Genomic DNA, 22,106 nt, shown 5'->3' with positions numbered 1-22,106 from the left:
AACTTATTAGAAGGTAAAACTCTAGTATAATCTGTACCGGTTTAAATATCGGATTTTTGCCGATGCCGATATGTCAATTTCTGCCGATTTTCATACATCTGTAATCGGCTTCGGCACATCCCTACCTTATTCCATTCTTCTCTGTTTTGCAGCCTTCTATCTCAGCTGCTTTAGATCTGCCTCTGCATCCTCCAGCCACCTCTACCTGGAACGCCCCTTCATTCTTCTACCTCCTGGTTTTCCGCAGAGAACTAACTTTCTTTTCCGTGACAAATTGGTTTATAAAGAACCTTTATTAAATCTCCTCAATATTAACTCTTTTAAACTTGACTCTGATACACTTACTATTCATTTTTCCGTGAAAGTTTTTTTCAGCAAACGATTTCTCGGAAAAATGAATAGTAAGTTATCAGAGATAATTACCTATATCTGCGTAACAGCCAAACTGATATCTTTAGATGCAATGTCTTTTAACCTAATTGAATGAAAATGTGCAAGGGCGTAACAAATTTCACTACATAAACTGAACACACTTTGGGGGGAGAAAACTCGTAAGTAAAATTGACATTTTGCTATTAAACTTATGAATAAGATTTTGAGTTTGAGACTACACCTATTACAAAAAATAGAAATATATATCGTAATAGCATATACCTAACTTCACTTGTGAAGTGTAAGGAAGTAGAAAGCCTAAGATTCTCTAGCTTCATGGTGTCTGACGGTGCTGTACGTACTGCATGCACAAATCTATATTTAAAATTTTCAGCAGAATTAGTGAGAGTTCTGTAATTTTACATAACTCGCAGGATAATTCAGATCATGTCAGGAAATAAACTCTGAGTTCATGTTTAAGAGTTTATTTTGCACTTGATTTCACATCATTTCGTGACAAAATATGGTAGGGAAATGTACCCAACATCTTTGCATAATAAACAAAAAAAAATGCATGTCGTATACATGCATAACTACATATGGTTAACGGGTGATCTTGGTCTCTTTCTTGTATCATCGTCACCTTGTAATCAAGGGGTCCCGGGTTCGATGCCCAGTGGAGGCATATAGTGGTTCAGATCCCACTTTAAACTGTAGGTCCAGTCCCAGTTCTTTTCTGTGCATAAAGTGGACTAAAAACACAAACTCAATCAATGATATCTCTCTTATTTTGTCTCCTAAAATTTGATCTTACATTTTCATCCCTTTTTCAGTGTTATTTTTGTGAAGAATTCACAAGTTTAGTTTAATTTAGCATGATGGGATGATCTTTTCTTGGAGGCACCCAAGTTGCAACACCTCTTACATATATTGCACACTATAATCCTCTTCGTCTTTTATTTCCCCTTAATGATTAAATTAAGAAGTGAGACGAGGATTATCTTATCTGCACAGTGGAAGGTAATTTTCTTTTATATTCAGTCAAACTCAATATTTATTAACAAATCTAGGTATTAAATATAATTTCCAAATATATATATATATATCACTAGGTTAACCCAGAATCAATTTAAATACCTAAGAACCTCATTTTTGTTAACACAACAATATTAGCTATATGCAGGGTGTTCCAAAATGAATAACGGGGTTTTAATTAAGTGTATATTCTATTACATATACATTACAGAAATGAAACATACCTTAAAAGGAAGGGTAACTCGAACAGTTTTTTGTCACAAGTTACAAGTGTTTAATGTGGGATTCCCTGGTGACACGGCACACATCTAGTCTGTAGGCAATTTCTTCCCACACTGAAGCTAGCATGTCTGGTGTAACAGACTCCACAGCTGCATCAATCCTGCGTCGCAATTCAGGGAGGTCTGCAGGTAGCGGTGGCACGTATACACAAAAAGAAATCTCAGGGGGTGAGGTTGGGATATCTTGGGGACCATTGCAGAAGAGCCACGTCATCCTCACAAGGATGACCGATCCATCGTTGGGGAGAAACAGCATTCAACCAATTCCGTACTTCACGATGAAAGTGAGGGGGCGCCAGATGATGTTCCTTTTTTGCTCACAATCCAGTTGAGGGTAGAACCATTGCTGGAGCATGTCCAAATAAGCAGTACCAGTGATAGTGTTTTCCACAAAGAAGAAAGGTCCATACACTTGTTCTTTGGATAGAGCACAAAATACATTCACTTTTGACAAATCCCTCATGTGCTGCAGTGTTTGGTGTGGATTTTCAGACCCCCAAAATGCGCACATTATGCGTATTCACTCGTCCACTAAGATGAAATGAGGCTACATCACTAAAGATCACACGTGTAAGAAAATCATCTTCCATGTCCAGCACATTTTCGCAGAAGTTGGCACAGGCCACAGATGTAGACGGTAAGGCCTCATGTGCAGTCTCTTTCATAACACCCTCCACAGAGTGACAGTTCTCGACTCGCCTGCCTTACAGATTTCCTGGGACTCCAACCGAAACTTGCTCTGACCTGTTCCACTTGCTCATCTGGTAGACGTGGTCTTCCGGAGCTCTTCCCTTTGCACAGGCATCCCGTATTCTTAAATTGGTTGTACCATCTTCGGATGTTGTTATCCGATGGGGGATCACATCCATATTCCCCCCGAAAAGCACGTTGCACTCCAATTGCTGAGTTACACCTTGCGAATTCCAAGACACAGAAGGCTTTACGTTCAGGAGTCATCTCCATCTTTACTACTAGCGCCGTGCTGCGGCGGAGTTACGAAACATCACCTGCGAAGTAGAAACAAAAACTGTTCGAGTTACCTTTCCTTTTAAGGTATGTTTCATTTCTGTAATTTATATGTAATAGAAGATACACTTCATTGAAACCCCGATATTCATTTTGGAACACCCTGTATATTCTCCCCATTCAATTAAGACAGTCAGTTCATTTAAATCGTCAACTCGTCCACAAGTTATGTAAAAGCTATATTGAGTCTACTGCACACCCACCCAAAGCAAACATGACCCGAAGCAATGTACCCTTAAAACTCAAAATATCTCCATTAGAATTTCTCAGAGGTCTAAATAACTATATATAAATATTAGGCAAATTACACCCGGCCATGCAGGCCCAAAAAGGGTAATACACGGAAATACAGTCTTCTCAGCCTCAGTCCAGAATGTCTTTGGTCTCTCCCAGACAGCAAAGTTCTGCCACGCCAAACTCCTCACTCAACCAGCTCTGAAGCATAGCCAATGGCAGACCTTACCTTCGTCACGTGTATATTTCGTCTTCATAATGTCACAAATTAGTTCTCGTACACTATGAGCTTACAACACTGAAAGTTGCATTCTTGTGTAAAGTTGTATGCTATCCTGTCTTATCAGCCCTGTTAAATTCTCTAGTAATAATTAATTCTGAGAATGAATTAAAACTAATTAAATTTTTGGGGTGATTGGCACATATGACCATTTCGGACCCTTCAATGTATAAGGGGAAATATTCCATCTAAAATCCTTACCTGACTGAGAGTTACAAAAAAGAGTGTAAAAAGCCCCTTTAGAAAGTGTAAGGTTATAAAGGGACCTGCACGAGACAAACGCAACACATTAATAAGGTAAGGGTGCAATAAAAATTTTCTCTGAGACAGTGGAAGACACCATCTCTTCTCAAAAAGCTAAGAACATTTGTTTAAACAGTGTCGTCATCTCCCAACAATGATGATAATCAGCTGCGAAGAATGAAAGTCTGTCTGAGAAAAGTAAAATCGACGCAATCAGTAAGAATATGCTGAACACTTAAAATAACATTACAGACACAACACTTTGGAGGCTCCAGCCCTTGCAGCAAGTGACCATAGGTAAGACTGGTGTGTGTGATCTGCTGAGAATGAAAATAAATGTTCCTTTTATGTAAAACAAACATTAATTTATGTCTTAATTTGTTGCAGGAAGAAATGATGCAGTCAAGAATTCAAATGTGGAGAACAGGCAACAAAATAAGAAGAAAGTTGGCAGACCTCCACTGGCAAACAAAAATATTGCGAAGAAAGGTTTGTATTTATTAATTTCTCTTAAAATACATGTATCAGGTCATGCATTATTATTTTCCTGTAGTTTATGGTTATTACAAGCATAAGAAAACAGTTTTCCGTTGTGACGTTTCAGGAGAACACACACTCCCTTCATCAGACATTTATTTTCGTTTTGACTAAAGATACAGTTAAAACAATGGTTGGCAATTTTTTAAACAAAAATAATCCGTTATATAATGGGATTATTATATAACGTTATATAATGCATTATTAATTATTGTTTTTACTCATCTTCTTCCTATAACACCTTTAACACTTAGCGGACTGGCCTGAAAATATTGTGCTTTTCCATGTAGATTGGAGTTTTTTCTGTTATTCCAAAAATCTTGTTCCCAAGTTTATTATTATTTGCCAAACATTTCTGACATACATCGGACACTGCTAGGAATGTGCTTATGTGCTGTCAGTAGGGTGTAGGTCTGTCATTCGCCTCTACCCTTCGAGGAGAAATTTCCACGAGGTTGCGGTAAATGCCGACCGTTAGTTGCTTCCGTTCCCCCTGCAAAATGGTGAACAGCTCAGTTATGGTGTTTGGGCAGTTTGGCCTTGATCTCAGTCGGTGCTCTAACTCATCCCGCAGATGTTCAGTGTGGTTGAGATCAGGGTTCTCAGGTGGCCAGTTGAGTTGATTCACTCCCATGTCGTCAAACCACTTGGTTATGGCCCTTTCTTTGTGGATGGGCACATTGTCATGCTGGAAATGAAAATGGCCACATCCGAACTGTTGCCACAAGGTAGGGAGCACGGAGTTGTCTAATATTGCATGATAGGCATCGTCGTTCATCCACAATACAAGTACTAGGGCAATCAAAAAATAATGCCTCCATGTTTGAAACTTCTGTCTATTTGGATATTATGGAGTTGCTCTTTCCCTACTAATGTATGCTCCTTTTTTTTCGGATTGAATATTTAGAACTAGGAATGTTAGGCTAGAACCATAAGCTGTTATTGAATTTCTAACAAAAGAGGGTTGCTCACCAAAGGACATCCATATTCAGCTGTTGAAGGGTTATGGGGATTCTGTAGTGGACAATAGCAATGAGGAATGTTGTGTGAACAAGTTTCAAGGAGGAGAAACTGAAATAGCATGTAAGCTGAGGAGTGGTCGTTCATTAACACCAGTCACCGATGAGGACCGTCAACTTTCTGATGCATTGGAACACACGGCATTATTCTCATTGACGTTTTGGTTGTCATCAGCAAGACCTATGTCACTACACTTGAAGAAGCTGGAGAAGGCCATCTGGAAGAAGAGACCACAGAGACATTCATTTCACTTAGATTCATCATGATAACGCATGACCACACACGTCCCTCTTCAAACCCAAAGGATCATCAAAATGGGGTGGTCAGTGGTGCCTTATCTGCCTTACAGCAATGATTTGGTCCCTTCTGATTTCTATCTGTTTGGGCCTATACAGAACAGCCTATGTGGTTTCAGATTCAAGTTTTGGTAATGGGGGAGGCATAACTTTTTGATTGCCCTAGTATATAGCAAAAGGCAGGTGTGCCTGTTTCCCATCATGTGTGTGGAATGTGTTAATCTGTAATGTGTGTCTGTGACAACTCCTCCTTCCACCTTTCAGGAAGTTTTTGAATGCCTGACTTGAAGGAATCAATATAAGAAAATCACATTTTTTCAGGGGGGGGGAGCACCTCTCAAAATGTCAAAGATTCTTCCATAGAAGATATTGCTGGAACCTGAGAAGCAGATGATAAAGCAATTGTGCCATGTGTGGTAAATATGGAGGATGCAGAGGTTTCGACATCTCTTCCACATAGTTCACACTCACTGGAAGTCACATTCTTGTGTGAAATTGTATGTTATCCTGCAACTTATCACCCCTGGTGTAGTCTGCAGTGAAAAGGAGTTATGAGAATGAAAATATGTTACTTTAATGTTAATGAACATATCAATTAATGTCTTCAATTTGTTGCAGGAGGAAATTATGCAGTCAAGAATTCAAATGTGAAGAACAGGCAACAAAATAAGAAGAAAGCTGGTAGACTTTCACTGGCAGAGAAAAATGCTGTGAATGAAGGTATGTAGTTGTTATTCATTGCTCTGGATGAATGGGATTTACAGTGGAACCCGGATTTTACATATTCCCTCACTATACATTATATCTTGATGGTTCCAACATAGCAAAATGCTATAAAATTTTCCTCGATTTTACATTTTCCCTCATTGTAAGTTTTTTCAGCTTGGTCCCCTGAAAAACATAAAATTGAGGTTCCACTATGTGTATATATATCCCAGCAACACATGGCAGCATTATTTCCTGAAAAGTTCACCCGATATTTTAGTTCTGTCTTTTTTCTTCATTAGTATACATTAGGGATGGACCTACATGATATTTTGGCCGATACTGATGAAGTGCCGATATAAAATTTACCTATACTGATAACTGACATTCTTCAGATCCGATATAGAATTCGAAATGGTTAATTGACCACCTTAAAAACTGTATGTTATCAGATGAACAAAGTTTTGCTATGCAAAAGAAGCTGCATACTTAGATGTTTACTTTAAAAGAAAGGAATTGAGATTATTTGTTTATGTCCACAAGAATTGTAACAAAATAGCGCAATATTGCACTAAATTGTAACATATGTATAGACACATCAGATCTGTAAAATTATCTGTAATTTTATCTATTACTGATTAATCTGTCCCATCCTTATTAAAAATTATAACAAAATGGCAGAATATTGCACTAATTTTACCGATATGACTATATCAGGCAATACTGATAGAGTACCGATTAGTCTGTCTTGTCCCTAATATACATATGAAGGTATGATATACTCAAATTTCAAAACAATATATCCATTGTTAATATTTTCTTGTAGTTTACGGTTATTACAAGCATAAGAAAACAGTTTTTCTTTGTGACGTTTCAGGAGAACACATGCTCCTTTCATCAGACATTTATTTCACAAAGAAAAACTGTTTTCTTATGCTTGTAATAACCGTAAACTACAAGAAAATAATTCTATAATGCAAGCAATGCGTACATACAAGAAAAACCATTGTTACTGTTATTAACAAGTAGAGTTTGAAAAAGTCCTTTGTTTCCCCCCCTCCGAGTATTATGGGATAGATTTTATTAAAAGGTCTATAACTCAACCACCCAATTTTCAAAATTTGTCAAATTTACTGCCCTCCCTGATGGCATAGTAACGTCATTGCCTTGGGAACGAGGAGTTCTGGGTTTGATACCTGCTGGAAGCACATTGCGCAGTGGTTCAAATCCCACTTTAAACTGTAGGTCCAGTCCCCGTTAGCCTATCTCTGCATAAAGTGGACTTAAACCCAACTCAAACAGAAATGTTACATAATTTCCTTTTTTTAAAATAATAACTAATATTAAGGCGTGGGCATTGCATATTCTCAAACAGTGATATTTTGTCATGCTTCCCTCCAAATTTGGAGGCGCTCGCGGCCGAATGTCGACACTGTTGACTGTCCGTGAATCAAGCGTGCAAGTTTTCGTTACTATTTTAAAGTGTGATTTCTTTTCTTATCAATGTATGAAAGAAGGTACTGAAACTGGCAGCCATCATCATCACAAGAAAAGCAGTGCTGTTCTGGCAGAATTCAAGCATGCACCTTCCATCACATGGGATGTGTATCAGCGGTATTTGTTGGGTGAGACATAACAGAAAATAACTTCCTGAGCAGTGCAAATCCATAATGTAATTTTGATCTCCTTTTCTACTATTACAGAATAAATAAGGTGGTTAAAGAGTGAAAGCTTTGGGATGCTGAACACAGGGGAGGTGGCTTAGGTTGGTTAGTTACTGTTTACACAAGAGGATATTTTCCTCTCGGTTCCCATAGCAACAGGTGACTCATTGAATAGGTATGATGTCATTAGCTTTTGATTGGCATAGCAACAGCTTTATGACCTACAACTAAGAAAGCCATTTCTTAAGCTGCACATTATACACGCGTAAATACGGTATATGAATCATAAATATATACACGTTGTGCAGTAGAAGACATTTGCTGAGCCATAACACACTTTGTGGTTGAATACACTAGAAAAAAACACAAAACGTAACAAGCATCCTGGCACTTTACAGTCGCCAGACTAATAAACAGGACACAATACAAAACAAGGACCCTTATCACTTCACAGTCTTGTGTCTACTTTCAGGACTTCCATAAAAAACAGTTTCTAGCCCCCTTCGCCAGCTTACATTAGTGGGTGTCTTAATAAAGATGTATAAAAAGGTGGCTAGTTTGAACACCTCTTTTTATAAATCTGGTAAGTAAATCACTTTTTAAAATAATTACGGAAACTGTTGTGCGCATGCTTCACGATACCGACAAACAGACGGAAGTGCCTTGCTTGCCAAAAGCGCAAACACCAGCATGATGGTCTACATGTCAATGGATCACATTTTGTGCGTGTGTGTGTATGTGCACGCACACACATACAATTTCACATATAATTATTTAATAATACCATTGCTACCCACAATGCTGTTTGCAAAATAACAATTATTTATTTAAATTTATTCATTTCCAGGATATATAAACTCCGTGGAGGTGTCATGCAGCTCAGCTGTCTTTTTTAGGTCTAAGTAAACAAAAAAAAAGTTATCCTGAAAATAGAAAAAATAACACCACTAACATTGAAAAATCAAGGTATCTGCCTACCTATAAGATGGTGAATGATACAGCACTTTTTTTTAATTCTATGGATATACTATAAAGTCACTCAACATTTCTGCATGAACAGGATTTATGGTACAAAATACAATATGTACTGAAACATATATCACAGTAGGACACAAAATCAGTATAACTCAATGTGACTACCCCTCAAGTCTAGGCACAGATGCCAACAATTCACCACAGCCCAAAACACCTTCTCCAACATAGCTGGTGTAATCTTAGCAACTGCGGCCGCAATGCGTTGTTTCAACTGGGCTATGCTGTGGATCCTTGCCTCGTACACCTTAGACTTGATAAACCCTCAAATGAAAAAGTCTAAGGGGGTCAGATCGAGGGGGAGGGGTCAACTCCCCCTTGCGAGACACAACCAATCCATCTACCGGTGAAAACTTCATTTAGGTGATCACGAACGATGATGGCAAGATGGGGTGGTGCACCATCCTGTTGGTGCATAGTAAGAAGCTTGGTGTGCCCCAATCCACCGTGCTATGAGCCACAGTTGGTAGATGCTGGGATTATGGATACTGAGCAGTAGCGGCTTGTGCCTAAAATAACAGGTGAAGAAGTACATTTATAGGCAATGAAAAACAAATAGTAAGTGTCAGTGGCTCCCCACAATTTAAAACGTCTTTTTTGTCTTCATCCGTCCATCTGGAAAATGGTGTCTGCAACAAATTACACACTAAGTCATTTACTGTGTTCATTGTACAAACCACAGCTCAACACATGAACACAATATACGATAGGAAACGCGAAACACACACGCGGAACAAGATCTCGCGAGAACGCAACGATTTTACCGCAACCACTGGATGCAATGTTTTCTGTCGACGAGAGAACTGCTGCACATAGATGACGACACCCGTTCAATTCCAACGCTAGGTGATGTCACCGTTGCCATGACAACCAGCTAAAGTCTTCCGCAACCTGGCGGCGTCTGCTCTTGGTTTGTTTATGCTACGACGAACTCTTTCACGTGCGTTGCGCCGAGCGGCGTATTATTTGAGTATTATCGTGTGTGCTCTGCTGGGAAATAGTTTAATTTAACAAGCAAATGAAAAATGTCAATATTAATTTGAAAATTAGGTGAAAACATCTGCACTTGTTGCACTTGGCCAGCCGCCACTGATACTGAGTCGCGTGATCGATGCGGTGGGGCTACGTGTGATTGCGTCCTGTACATTTTCCACAAATTGTGGTGTTACGTCTGGCCTACCAGGACGTTCTTCATCCTCAACACTACCTATTCACTTGAATATGTTGATCAGGTTCTTAATGGCCAGCCTGGTGGAGCCTGGTTTTCTGAATTTCTGAGTGAAGTCCGTCCCCACCTGTTCATACGTCATTCCACGGAGACGAACACAAACAACGGCTATTATTTCTTCTATAGAGTACATTTTATCAGATCACTTGGAAAAACGAAAGGATGTGTTATTAGTTCATTGAAATGTTAAGTGACTTTATAGACACACTGTATATTCAGTAAATTTATTAGGATTTCTCTTTTTTTTGACAGGGATAAGAAGATCAAATCGAACGAAAATACCACCTATTGATTACTGGTGTCAGAGGATAATATACAAGCCCACCGAAAATAAATGCAGAGAAATTGTAGGTGTAACAGAAAAACCACCTAGGAAAGATTTTCGCTTTGGTAGTAAGTATCATTTTATTTTTTCTTGATTGATTGATTGATTTAGTTTACTTTACTTTGCGTTTTGTGCCTCTTTGATAATTTGCGAAGATGGGGATGAGTGATGAAATGATGAAATTGATGAATGGACAGACATTCACAAACAACCAAGCCCGAGTGGGATTTGAACCTGGGACCCTTGGCGTCGCAGCGCGATGTGCTAACCACTCGGCCACAGGGTCTGGCTTTTATTCTTTCTTACTTGGCATATGAAAGTGTATCACAGTTAATGTATTCATTATAGTTTAAACTCCATGATTAGACACACACATTTATGGTGAATAAAAGATCAACATGTCGGTACAAAAAAGGCACATTTTGTGATCAAAAGTGGTTTATAAAATAGCATTTCGGTGTTAAAATGGTGATTTTAACCCTATTTTATAAACTACACCTATCACGCAAAATAAAGATTTCCCTTCTAATAATACATTTATGTAGTTATCAGAGTATTAAGTTTATAGCTGTGTAAAGGAGTCCATTTTTGCTTCTCAAGCATTTACATCAGAGGTAATCAAATGTCTGTGAATTGCATAACTCACAGGATAATTCAGACTTCAAGAAGTGTTGCACCGTTGGGTTTACTGAACTTGATGTTTAAGAGTTTATTAAACATTCTGCAGTTCATATCGTGACAAAGTATGGCAATAAAATACACCTCACACCTTTCAGAAACTTGAGAAATGAACATTGTATAACTGTACCATAATGTGTACCATTATAAAATAAAAATAAAATAATGCAATCACGTAAAATCTACGATTTGAGCTCGTATTTGTTGTTTATATTTGCCCAAAATTAAATTTACATTATTCTGGCTTTGTTTGAATTGAAGTACATATCTAAACTTCAAGCAGTGAAAAATATTTAAAAACTCATCAAAGTAATTTGGTCCATGATAGATCGGGAATGTACTTACGGTAGATTTCCAATTAATGCAAAAATGCAGTTAAGTTTGATTTCACTAGGTTTTACTTAATCATTCATAGGTATATGTGTACGTACATGTACTACATACGGATTACCAACACATACAAGCAAATTGAAATGTGTTATGGTGGAATTTCAACTAAAAAATTAAGATTTGATACAAGAAGCGTCTTAAATAGTAATCCTAAAGTGATAAAGTTGTTAAAGATTACCAACTCTCATAGAAGGAAAAATCTAAGATATGCGTGAAAAACCTTTTTCCCACAAAAATTAAAAAACTTTTATTTACCTTTCATAATTAAAAAGAAATACAAAACACGTAATAGAGTATTGTAATATCTGGTTTATTGTACTAACTTTATTTTACAATCATATTCATGTATTAACATTGTACAATTTTATACTTATTACTTAAAAAATATTAACAAGTTGATATTCTGTGCATATAGTTGTAACAGTGTTGGCCGCGGTGGCTCAGTCGGTAACGCGTCTGACTACCATACTAAAGGTCCCGGGTTCGATCCCCGGCCGGTTCAAATCCGGGAACTTTTCTAACGATAGAAGCGGCCCCGGCGCCCACCCAGCGTCGAATAACATGGGTACCTGGGGGAAACCCTGGGGGGGTAAAGGTGGTCAGGGGCGTGATGCTGATCACATCACCCCCACTCACGACCGGATCAAGAAAGTGTGGGGCGTTACCCCCACACCCCCTATACGCCTTCATGGCGTGGTGCTATGCACAGGGGAGCACTTTACTTTTTTTACTTTATAGTTGTAACAGTATGAATTTGGATACACTGATCATTTAAAAGATCGCAGACTTGGAGTAGGGAGTCATAAATTTTGGTATAAGACTAAAATTAGTCTTTTATTTTTAAAAAATGGGATGAATCCGTGAAAACTTTGATATCTTTTACAAAAGGATTCATACGTTTGATACTACGTATCATAAGATTTGGCATGCATACGTCGAAATGTGAAAAAAACACAAAAATAGTGACTCGTCATAAGGATGGTGTTCGTCGGCCATTTTGGGTCTCAGGACTTGAAGATAAGTATGGATAACTTGACAGAAGTATAATATACTTGCTAATTGCACATTGGACAATTGTGTTATCAAGATTTGACACATTTGGAACACGAATATGATAATTATAGAAAGACTAAAAAACACAATTTTGTCCAAAGATGGATTTCTGTATCCTTGATTTCTGTTGAAATGTGCCATCTTGTACTTTGTAAAATTCGAGATACAAATTGATTATTTTTATGCATAAGCATGTAATGCGTAAACTAAAAATGTAATTTTCACTCATGTTTATGTACACTAGTGTCCAAAATTAAAGCAACAAACAGAAATCCTTTCCTCGTGTGATGTTTTTTGTTGCGCCATCAAGATTTTTGGGGGATTTTTTCCCTTCAAATAATATAAAATCAACATTTATATCTTTTCCAAAATATATGTAAAAATTTTACATCTTAAATGCACCATATTTAATCCATTAGATGAAGAAATGAAAGTGTTTAGGGTATTATCGAAAGGAAGGGGGTATCGAACTCCTATATATTAGGCCTTAATTGACATGTGGGTTCTGAGGGGGGTTCTGAACTAAACTTGGGGGGACAGTATCCAACTCTAAGTCTTATATTATGGCGAGTACTTTAGTTAGAGGGGGATTGAGCATTAAATTGAAGGGGATATCCAATTCTTGTGTATTTCTATTGTCTTAGACTGTTGCGGAAATTCTGGTGTGGAAACTAAGAATTAATTTTTTGAAGAGGCAATATCTACTCTTCAGTATTAACAGTAAGTCTAAAATCGGCATGGAAATTTTGGTGGGAGGATTGAAATTTAAAGGGGGAGATAGAAAGCTCTTCATAAAGTGTTAAATCTTAGATTGTCAAGGGATTTCTGTAGTGGAGAGAGAGTTCGAACATTACATTTTAGAGACTGTATTTAGCGATAAGGCATCCACACGTTTTCGACCTCGAATGTGCCAAAGGAAAAGCTGGAAAAGGAAAAAACTAAATATCTCGGGATGTTAAGAAAGTATTGACACCCCATTAAATTAATATTCTTCAAAGCCTGCAAAGAAATGGATGTAAAAAAATTTTTTGTTTATTGTGTTTATTGCTGCGATGTGTGTGTTTGACGCTTTAATGAGGTTCATATGTAGTTTTTATACTAAAGCTGCATCACAAGACAAGCGGTATTCTCGATTGATTGATTTGGTTTTTTAAGTCCACTTTATGCACTCTAAGGCTAATCGGGTCTGAACCTACTGTTTAAAGTGAGATCCACACGATATTCTCGATTATGATGAACGATTTTAGGGGTGGTCTTCAGTGATGGCACCCCTGTTTAGGGAGGAGGTGCAGATCAATTATAATGTTCAGTAAAGCTAAGAAAAAGTTACTTTCGGTAGACACGCTGTCGTAATTAAATATTTTGTGGGGATTACGATATGGTTTAAGGGCGTGAATGATATGATTTGGGGGAAACGCATGATATGATTTTTGGGGGGATGCGTCATTGGCCTTGGGGGGGATGGGCACCCCTGAATCCTGGCACATTAAGGTTAGTTTTTTTCTATCTTAAATCAGTTGTCTATGACATCATAAATATTACTATCACCTGGTCGTATTATGTGGTCAAATGGACACACGGGAAAGAATTTCCGTTTGTTGCTTTAATTTTGGACATTAGTATATTTAATACATTGATGAATAGAAGATTTTTGACATGAAGCATTTTGTTTTAAGAACTTTCAATGTGATTACTGGTAATGAGTCGTATATTTTTTCTTGGTAAGACTATTAATCCTGAGTTATGATAAAATGTTTGATATTGAACAATTCATATAAATTGACTTGCAATTCTTTGGTAAACACACAACATGCATCACATTACAGACATGAGTGCTGCATTTGTATCTTCTGCAAGAGATATGCTGTTAACTGGTTAATTCAATTTTGGTTTTTCTTGTGAAGGTGCAATTGTGTCTGTTACGTTACCAAGAATCCTCGTACAACTCAAAAAACTTCTGATAATTAACATAGTTATATGGTTGTTCACCTAAAAGGCGTTATAAGTATAATGTTTTTATTTAAAGTTTGTTATTTCCGTCAAAAACGAAATATGCATGCCTCTATCCATGATTCATTGTCAGTTCATCAAGTCCTGGCACTGCTGTTTTCTGGCTTTTTGAGGCCGGAGTTCACTACTTTTTTTCAAGTAGCTTCCCCTTTGTCCTCATAATGTAGAGTCACTACTGAAATTTTGTGGGCTCCCACCAGGAATTGAATATGCATCTACTTGCACCAATCGTGAGAGCACGAACCATCTGACTACAAGTGACACCTTGTTAGGTATCTCTTCATTTTCAGCAAATTTTATGGGAATCATTGTGAAGACCCCAAAACAGATCTCTGCATAATTAAAATTCATCCAAAGTATCTATACACACCACACACAATTAAGTAGCTTAGCCGCGGTGTTCTAGTCGGTAGGGTGTCTAACTGCCAGGCGTAGAGGCACATATTTTTGGTAAATAAAGAAGCAAAATTTCGGGTTCAAAACCGGTAAATGAAATAAAATTTTGGTGTTATAGCGGTGAAAAATTTGATCAAAAACGGTATGTGGAAATGAGATTTTGGTTTGAAAATTGTGAATATAGTCCTAAATTTTATTTAAAAACTGCACTTAGTACACAAAATGAACATATCCCTTCTAAAAGTACATTTACGTAGTTACCAGAGTATAAAGTTTATTCCTGTACAAAGGGTCCATTTTTGCTTCTCAAATATTTACAGGAAAATTAATAAATTTTCCATGAATTGCATAACGTGCAGGATAGTTCAATCTACAGAAAGTGTCGTGTCTGTAACTAAACACTACATTTCATTTTTTAGAGTCTATTTTGCATTATTTCGTGACAAAACATTGTAGGAAAATGCACTTCATACCTTTCAGAAACATGAAAAATTAACATTACAATGCGTTATTTTACATTCCGTGTTTCGTCAAAAACGAAATATGCATGCCTCTACTGATGTAGCATTTTTTTTACCACTTGTCATTGTGTCCTTATACATTTCCATTTTTTCTTACAATTTTCAGCTAAGAGAAGTAGTCCTACACAAAAGAAAGGAGAGGAAAAGAAAAAGAAAGTAATAAATTCATTTTTAGATCTTCCCATTAATATAGTGAATAATCCTGTAAGCCCAAGCAAGCAAAAAGCAGTAAATAATTCCAGGCTGGAGTTAGATGGAGAGAGAGGTAAGCAAACATTTTTATTTAATTTTATTTTATTTTTGATAATTGATTGTCTTTATTAAGACCTATGTTTTATGTCCATTTCTTTGGGCACACTCAGGCATGTTATTGAAAATTGTGGTTTGATCGAAGTGTGAACCTGGAACCCTCACATTCCATGACAAAACCTTAACTTCATTATTATTATTTTAATTCTAGTGGAAATTGAACCCTTGTAAATGTGTCAAGACTAGTGTCATCTACCCCAATTCAGTCAACTAATTTTCATAAATTTTCAATAAATACTTTTCATTCTCATTATTGTAAATAGCATAAATTTGTAGGAAAATGACAGATATTTTAATAGAGTCCAGTATAATGATGTCGGCACATCTAATTGTGTGTATTTTTGAATTTGTATGTGTATTGAAGTAACTTTCTTATTTCCTTTTTGTTTTCAGAATATTATGTGCCATTAAAAGAGATAGCTTTCGTAGCCAAAAGCCTTCCACTAGATTCTGGCCAGGAGTGCACCATTTTGACTTCAAGTGTTCTAAGGTTTCCAAATGGCATATCAGGTTACATCCATCTAAAACCAAACACATCTAAAGGCTTACAACGGGCTAAAAGCAATAGATTTGTAAGTTACAATTTTTAATTGACTATAATATCATGTCCTCTGTAACATTTGTATTTGTACTTTTTTGCTAATACAGGGTTTCCAGAAAGTCTGGAGCCAATGCAGAAACCGTACGCAACTGGTTGGTTTTCCCAATGCTTGATTGAGTCTTTGCCATGCATACTCCAGGAAAGAATATCCACTGCAACAGCTGCTCTGAACCTTCACATTTTTTAAGAGAATTTAACCCCTTCCCTGTGAAATTTTCTGACAAAATGGTTTCCCGTTTCTTTTTTTTTTTTTTTTCCTGAGTTTGCGTAGTAATATTTTTAAGTAGCTACTTCTTCAGCATAATTCATCCCAGTATCATGGCTCATACGTCTTTCTCTTCAAAATAGAACAGGCTTTCAAATGGTACCATCTACATATGTACATCAAGTATGAGGAAACTGAAATCGGGGATAATTTAGGAAATTCCCTCTGAAAAATCCCTTTTGGTAACTTTGGGGCCCTCTGGACCGGCCCTGGATATAGGTACCCCATTATAATCTACCTTGAAAAATACTAGGGTCTATACGTAATGCGTCTGCCAAGTTTCATTGCAATATCTTCAATAGGTATGAGGGATGAGGGGAAAAAATATTTTGCAGTCCTATTTGACAATACTATTAGAAACTCAAACTGAAAAACCAAAAATAAACAGTTCAAATAATGCAACAGCAAAAAAAATGGACATAAAGCAACTGACTAAACGCGGCACACAAACGAACTCATGTTTGCACTTTGTCAGCATAACACAAAAACAGTTTACTTTCCTCTGAACTACTTCTTCTTTGTCGCCACTGAAAATCGTGACTAAATAAAAGGTCGTTGTTTCTTCAATAGCAAAACATATGTTTCACCAACAAGAAATGTATTTTTCCGTTCAACACAGGTTACTTCAGTCAAAGATGTTTGCGGGTGTGATATTACGCCCAACGCAGAATAAGCTATAGTGACCAAGGGCATAATATTATGCCGAACACAGGAAATTGTTAAGAAAAGAGGGTGAAATGCTCTAGGAAAGTGTGTTGAGACAGGTGGCAGACATTAAAGTGTGATCCCAGTATTCTGAGTAATGTGATTTTTATGAAAAAATATAAATATGCTGACCAAGGCAGTAATTTATTTTATTAAAAACATAAACTAAACGTAACGTTTCAACCTTCTAGCAAGGTCTTCATCAGACTCTGTATCAAGTACAAAAGTAACAAGATACCAAAAACAAGGCACTATATATACACAAAACATTACTCCAGTAATTGCCCTGTTTTTATTTATTATGCGATCTTAATTTGAAAGGTTTTTTTTATGAGAAATCAAAAATGTTCATTCCAATGTTGTAACTTTTGCAAGATAAACTTGAAAACGAGCGACAATATTAACTTAGAACTGTTCTACTGCTTTTTTACTAATTCACGTTATCCCAACATATGTAAATCTTGGAAGATTTTGTGGGCACACACATACAAGAATATAGTTTCATACCTGTATTATATAACACTGAATTTCAACTGGATTCGTTGTGGTTTCTTCACTCGGAAATTCTGCAGTCCATTTAAATAATTCGAGAAGAATCCATTTGCCCAATTCCCAAATTTTGCCTTCGTAAAATTGTACTTCTTTTGCAAGGCATGCACTCTAGTCAAAAGTTCATGTCTGCTTGTCCATTGACTTTACTTACGAGTACGTAATACATGTTCCCTGGTAATCGTGTATGCCGAGAAAGGCAAGAACACCACGATACCATACCAAATTGCCCCGAAGGCAATTCTAACTCACCACTTCCACTGCTCGATTTCAACTGTGTATTTCAAACTGAACTGTATTGGTTGCCATCTTACGTAACATCCAGTTACGTCATACCCCAGGTGACGTGATTACGACGACAGCAAGAGAAGCACAGAGCAGTTGCCCTCTGTTGCGTGTTCCAGGAACTACATCAATTTCTACTCAGAACTTGAGCGGACAACCGCAAAACAACACTTGGTGTTGAGAATTGTAGGATATTCGGTAATTTAAGAATAATAATTAGCTTTTTACCGAAGATCACTACAGTGGTGAGCAATGTCCTGTAGATACTCATTTAGCTGCCAGGAGGCAGGTTTTACAAGATGGCAGGTTACTGCTCTGAGAAGGGATTTTTTTTTCTTGAAGTCAGGTAGTTACCATTGACCAGCACACTTCTCTGAAAGTCTTCTTTAGATCGTCATCCTCAGGTGTTAAAGCTCGAAGCATTATAGGCAATATGGCTTCATTCTAAGTCGATTTTGTTTGCCAAGTTCCTTCTGATTTTCTAGGACTCTGTTGGATAGCCTGTTTTTCATTATGCAAGCACCATGTCTCCTGAAACTGTGTATTACCAATGAATGGAATTTGTTTATTGGACAATGGCAACTGACCGACTTTCATAAAACTTGTGCAGAAAAAAAATTCTTATCAGAGCTGTAACCTGCAATCTTGTAACACCTGCCTCCTATCAGCCAAATGCGTAACTACATGACACTGCCTATTACGAAAGAAAACTTTGAGAGTATCTCCATCAACTGGGGACAGTTATAAATGCCAAATATTGCATGACCTGTTCAGGAAAAATACTGAAACCCCAACAATCCTTTTGAATAACACTATATTAATTTTTATGCAGTAGCTAACACTTTTCTTTTTCATTAGCCCTGTCCTCTGTCCACTTAAATGAACTTGCTCGCATGTTAAATGATGCATCCAGAATCGTAAATTCAGCTAATCAAGTATTATGTTAATTATGTATTAGGTAGATTAATCAGTCCTCTATGAGCCAAAATGGGTGTATCAGTTTATTAGTAAAATTATTAATCAATTGTGTCTATAAATAGTTTGTAATTAGTGCCAAATTCTTCCATTTTGTCATTATTTTTATAAATATAAAAGTATAATTCATATACTCTAGTTTTATAAATGTGTAAATGTTATGTAGTTTCCTGGGAGATTGGTATAATGTTGGTATCAGTAAGATTGACAGTTTTACTGGTTAGCTAATACACCAATATCACTACATCGGCAAATACCAATAGAGTGGGGATTAAATAATTGCATTATATGAATATATGTGTAATCTGAGATTTGAAAATGCAGTTCTGTACTCTATCGGTATCGTCTGATATAGGTATATCGGTGGATTGGTTGATCACTAAAATTACCGATCTGATATATCTATAAATATTTTATAGTTTACTGCAAAATTCTATCATTTTGTTATAAATTTTATGGATAAACTCCATGCCCTACATTTTAAAAAGTAGATGTCTAAATATTCAACTTCTTTTGCACTGCAGTCACCTCGAAACACACATTTATTAAGGAGATCAATGAACCATTCAGGTCTTGTAAGGACCATTTGGAATTTTATTTCATCAGCCAAAACTTCATATTGACACTAATATTTTCTGACTTCAATGATGAGATGAGATCAATGCAGAAGCCAACTGCAGAGGGGACAAGAGTATTTTGCCATATTTCTTGTCCTTATATACAGGGGTTAAAAATACAGGGGGCCCAGTTGTCATGGTGCCTGAATTTTCAAATCCCGTTCTATTTTTTTCTTTTTTTAAATAATTCGAGTTCACTTGTCAACATTACCCTTTTTTTAAAAAAAATACGAGTACAGTGTATGTTTTTTTACTGTATGTGTGTTTCTGTATCATGTGCAGCATTATATCAGAGTAATAAACAAGCCATTATAAATGTTTGCACTGTTGCTAGCCAAATTTTAAAATCTGCAGTGATATGGTGGAGTCGGCCATTTATTAGAATGTATTGCATAGTTTTTTATGATGTTACTGGTAGATCCTTCTTTGGGAAGGCTGCTCCTGGGCAAGAATTAATTAATTTATTACAATCTTGTATTAATTAATATAGTAGACGTTATATGGTCACATTTCAAAATGTCGTAGCTTTGTGTAGTTGGATTCATGGCTTTCTTAGTCTGTTTTTGGGAGGAGAAGAAAAAAGCTTTCTCATGAGAAAAAGGGGCTGGTGGACTCAATTATTTTTAGTTTTGCCTACCCCTGCTTATGATCGTACTTTAAATGTTCGATTAAGGAAAAGGCTATGTGGTAAAGTCCAGCTTGGCTGCACCCTGGTGGAACGTTTTGTTCTATATTCATTTATATTTTACATCTCCTTTCAAACTGAATCTCTTTTGTCGGAAACATTAAGTTTATACCATTCATTTTGACATTGGGTAAGCAGGCAGAACAGTTGTAATCTTCAGTTGCTTATAACTACTGATAAGTGCATATTTTTTTCAGAAATGTTTGTTTATTTATTTTTGCATAGAATCATATAATTATAACTAGAGGCACATATTTTTGGTAAATAAAAAACAAAATTTCGATACAAAAACAGAGTCGATTTTGGGTTCAAAAGCTGTAAATAAAATAAAATTTTGGTGTTATAGCGGTGAATAATCACATCAAAAGTGCTATATAAAATGACATTTTGGTTTTAAAATTGTGAATATAATTCTAAATTTGATTTAAAAACTGCACTTATTACACAAAATAAACTTACCCCTTCTAATAGCACATTTATGTAGTTACCAGAGTATTAAGTTTATGCCTGGGTAAAACGGTCCATATTTGCTTCTCAAATATTTACAGCAGAATTAATCAATTTTCTGTGAATTGCATAACTCACAGGATACTTCAGACTTCAGAAAGTGTCGTGTCGGTATATAAACGGTAAATTTCGTGTTTAAGAGTATATTTTGCGTTTTGCAGTTCATTTTGCATTATTTCGTGACAAAACGGTAGAAAAATGCACCTCACACCTTTCAGAAACATGAAAAATGAACATTACAGCATGTTATTTCATATTTCGTGTTTTCGTCAAAAACAAAATTTGCATGCCTCTAATTATAACCCGTGGCACAACAGCCTGTGAAGGCCGGGGCCTACCTACAAAATGCCAGCTTCACTCCCACCTGCCGTGGTGGGAAATCATCCAACCACTTATGGGGTGACGTATGGTGAGCATGAAGATCACTCAGTCATGTTGTAGGTTTCCATGACCAGCTTACACTACTCATTCGTAAATCCCCAATTTCCTCACAGTAGTGAGTGGCCACTAGTGCCATTCACAGGCCAAAATTGCAGGAGCACGGCCACGGTGCAGGAAGTATAGAATTTGATTTTGCAATAAAAAAAATATTATGATTTGAAATAATGAAGTTGATATTTGTTTCACCAACAGCAATGCCATCTACATCATAACCGACAGCACCATCTTACGGCCTCTCTATGGTACAACAGCCCTTTGAAGGTTGAATGTCTGCCAATTTGCTTGTGCGTTCAGTTGGTGATGCTCATACTGTCCCATTGTGACTATTTTCTGGCTTTCTAGACCAGGGTCTGCCACTATAGTTATCAAATAAATCCCAACCTTGAAATTTTGGGAGCTCCTTTTTTGGGATCGAACCCAGTACAACTCACACCTCAGATGAGAGCACTAATTATTCAGCTGGGCTGGTGCTTATATATATATAGCGTTTGTGTGTTTTTGAGGAAAGTACATGATGAAGATTTTTTTGTTCGAAAGGGTGTCAGCAGTGAGCTTGAGTTGGTGGATGCGCTTTGGAGGTATTCTGTATGTACTGTATATTTATAAAGCATTCAGAACCCCAAGTCTAGACATTTTATTCTTACATTGATTTATTTTTGTTTTAGATGTATGTGGTAATAAGTGGAAAGCTTGATGTAACCGTGAACTATTCCAATTGGACCCTGCAAAGAGGAGAAATATTCCAAGTACCGCCAGGTATGTCTTAGGATTAATATACTCTGAAGTTTAGTGTTCTACTTGTTATGCAGTGTGTTTTTAAAGTCCTGCGGATTCTGAAAAG

General features: G+C 36.8%; 1 protein-coding gene across 3 annotated transcripts in view; it reads left to right on the top strand.

Annotated features, from left to right (window-relative positions):
• LOC145979478 (uncharacterized) overlaps positions 1–22,106 on the top strand; it is a 94,957-nt gene that overhangs the window by 57,469 nt on the left and 15,382 nt on the right. For all 3 annotated transcript variants that reach the window (XM_083112397.1, XM_083112396.1, XM_083112395.1), the window contains 6 exons: positions 3,859–3,960; positions 5,943–6,044; positions 10,206–10,346; positions 15,433–15,591; positions 16,029–16,207; positions 21,931–22,021. In XM_083112397.1, the coding sequence (XP_082968523.1) occupies positions 3,859–3,960; positions 5,943–6,044; positions 10,206–10,346; positions 15,433–15,591; positions 16,029–16,207; positions 21,931–22,021 (774 nt within the window). The remainder of the gene's footprint in view (positions 1–3,858; positions 3,961–5,942; positions 6,045–10,205; positions 10,347–15,432; positions 15,592–16,028; positions 16,208–21,930; positions 22,022–22,106) is intronic.

The sequence above is a fragment of the Lepisma saccharinum genome, chromosome 26 (genome assembly GCF_977018435.1).
Source record: "Lepisma saccharinum chromosome 26, izLepSacc3.1, whole genome shotgun sequence".
NCBI lineage: Eukaryota > Metazoa > Arthropoda > Insecta > Zygentoma > Lepismatidae > Lepisma > Lepisma saccharinum.
This window is presented reverse-complemented; position numbering and strand designations above follow the sequence as displayed.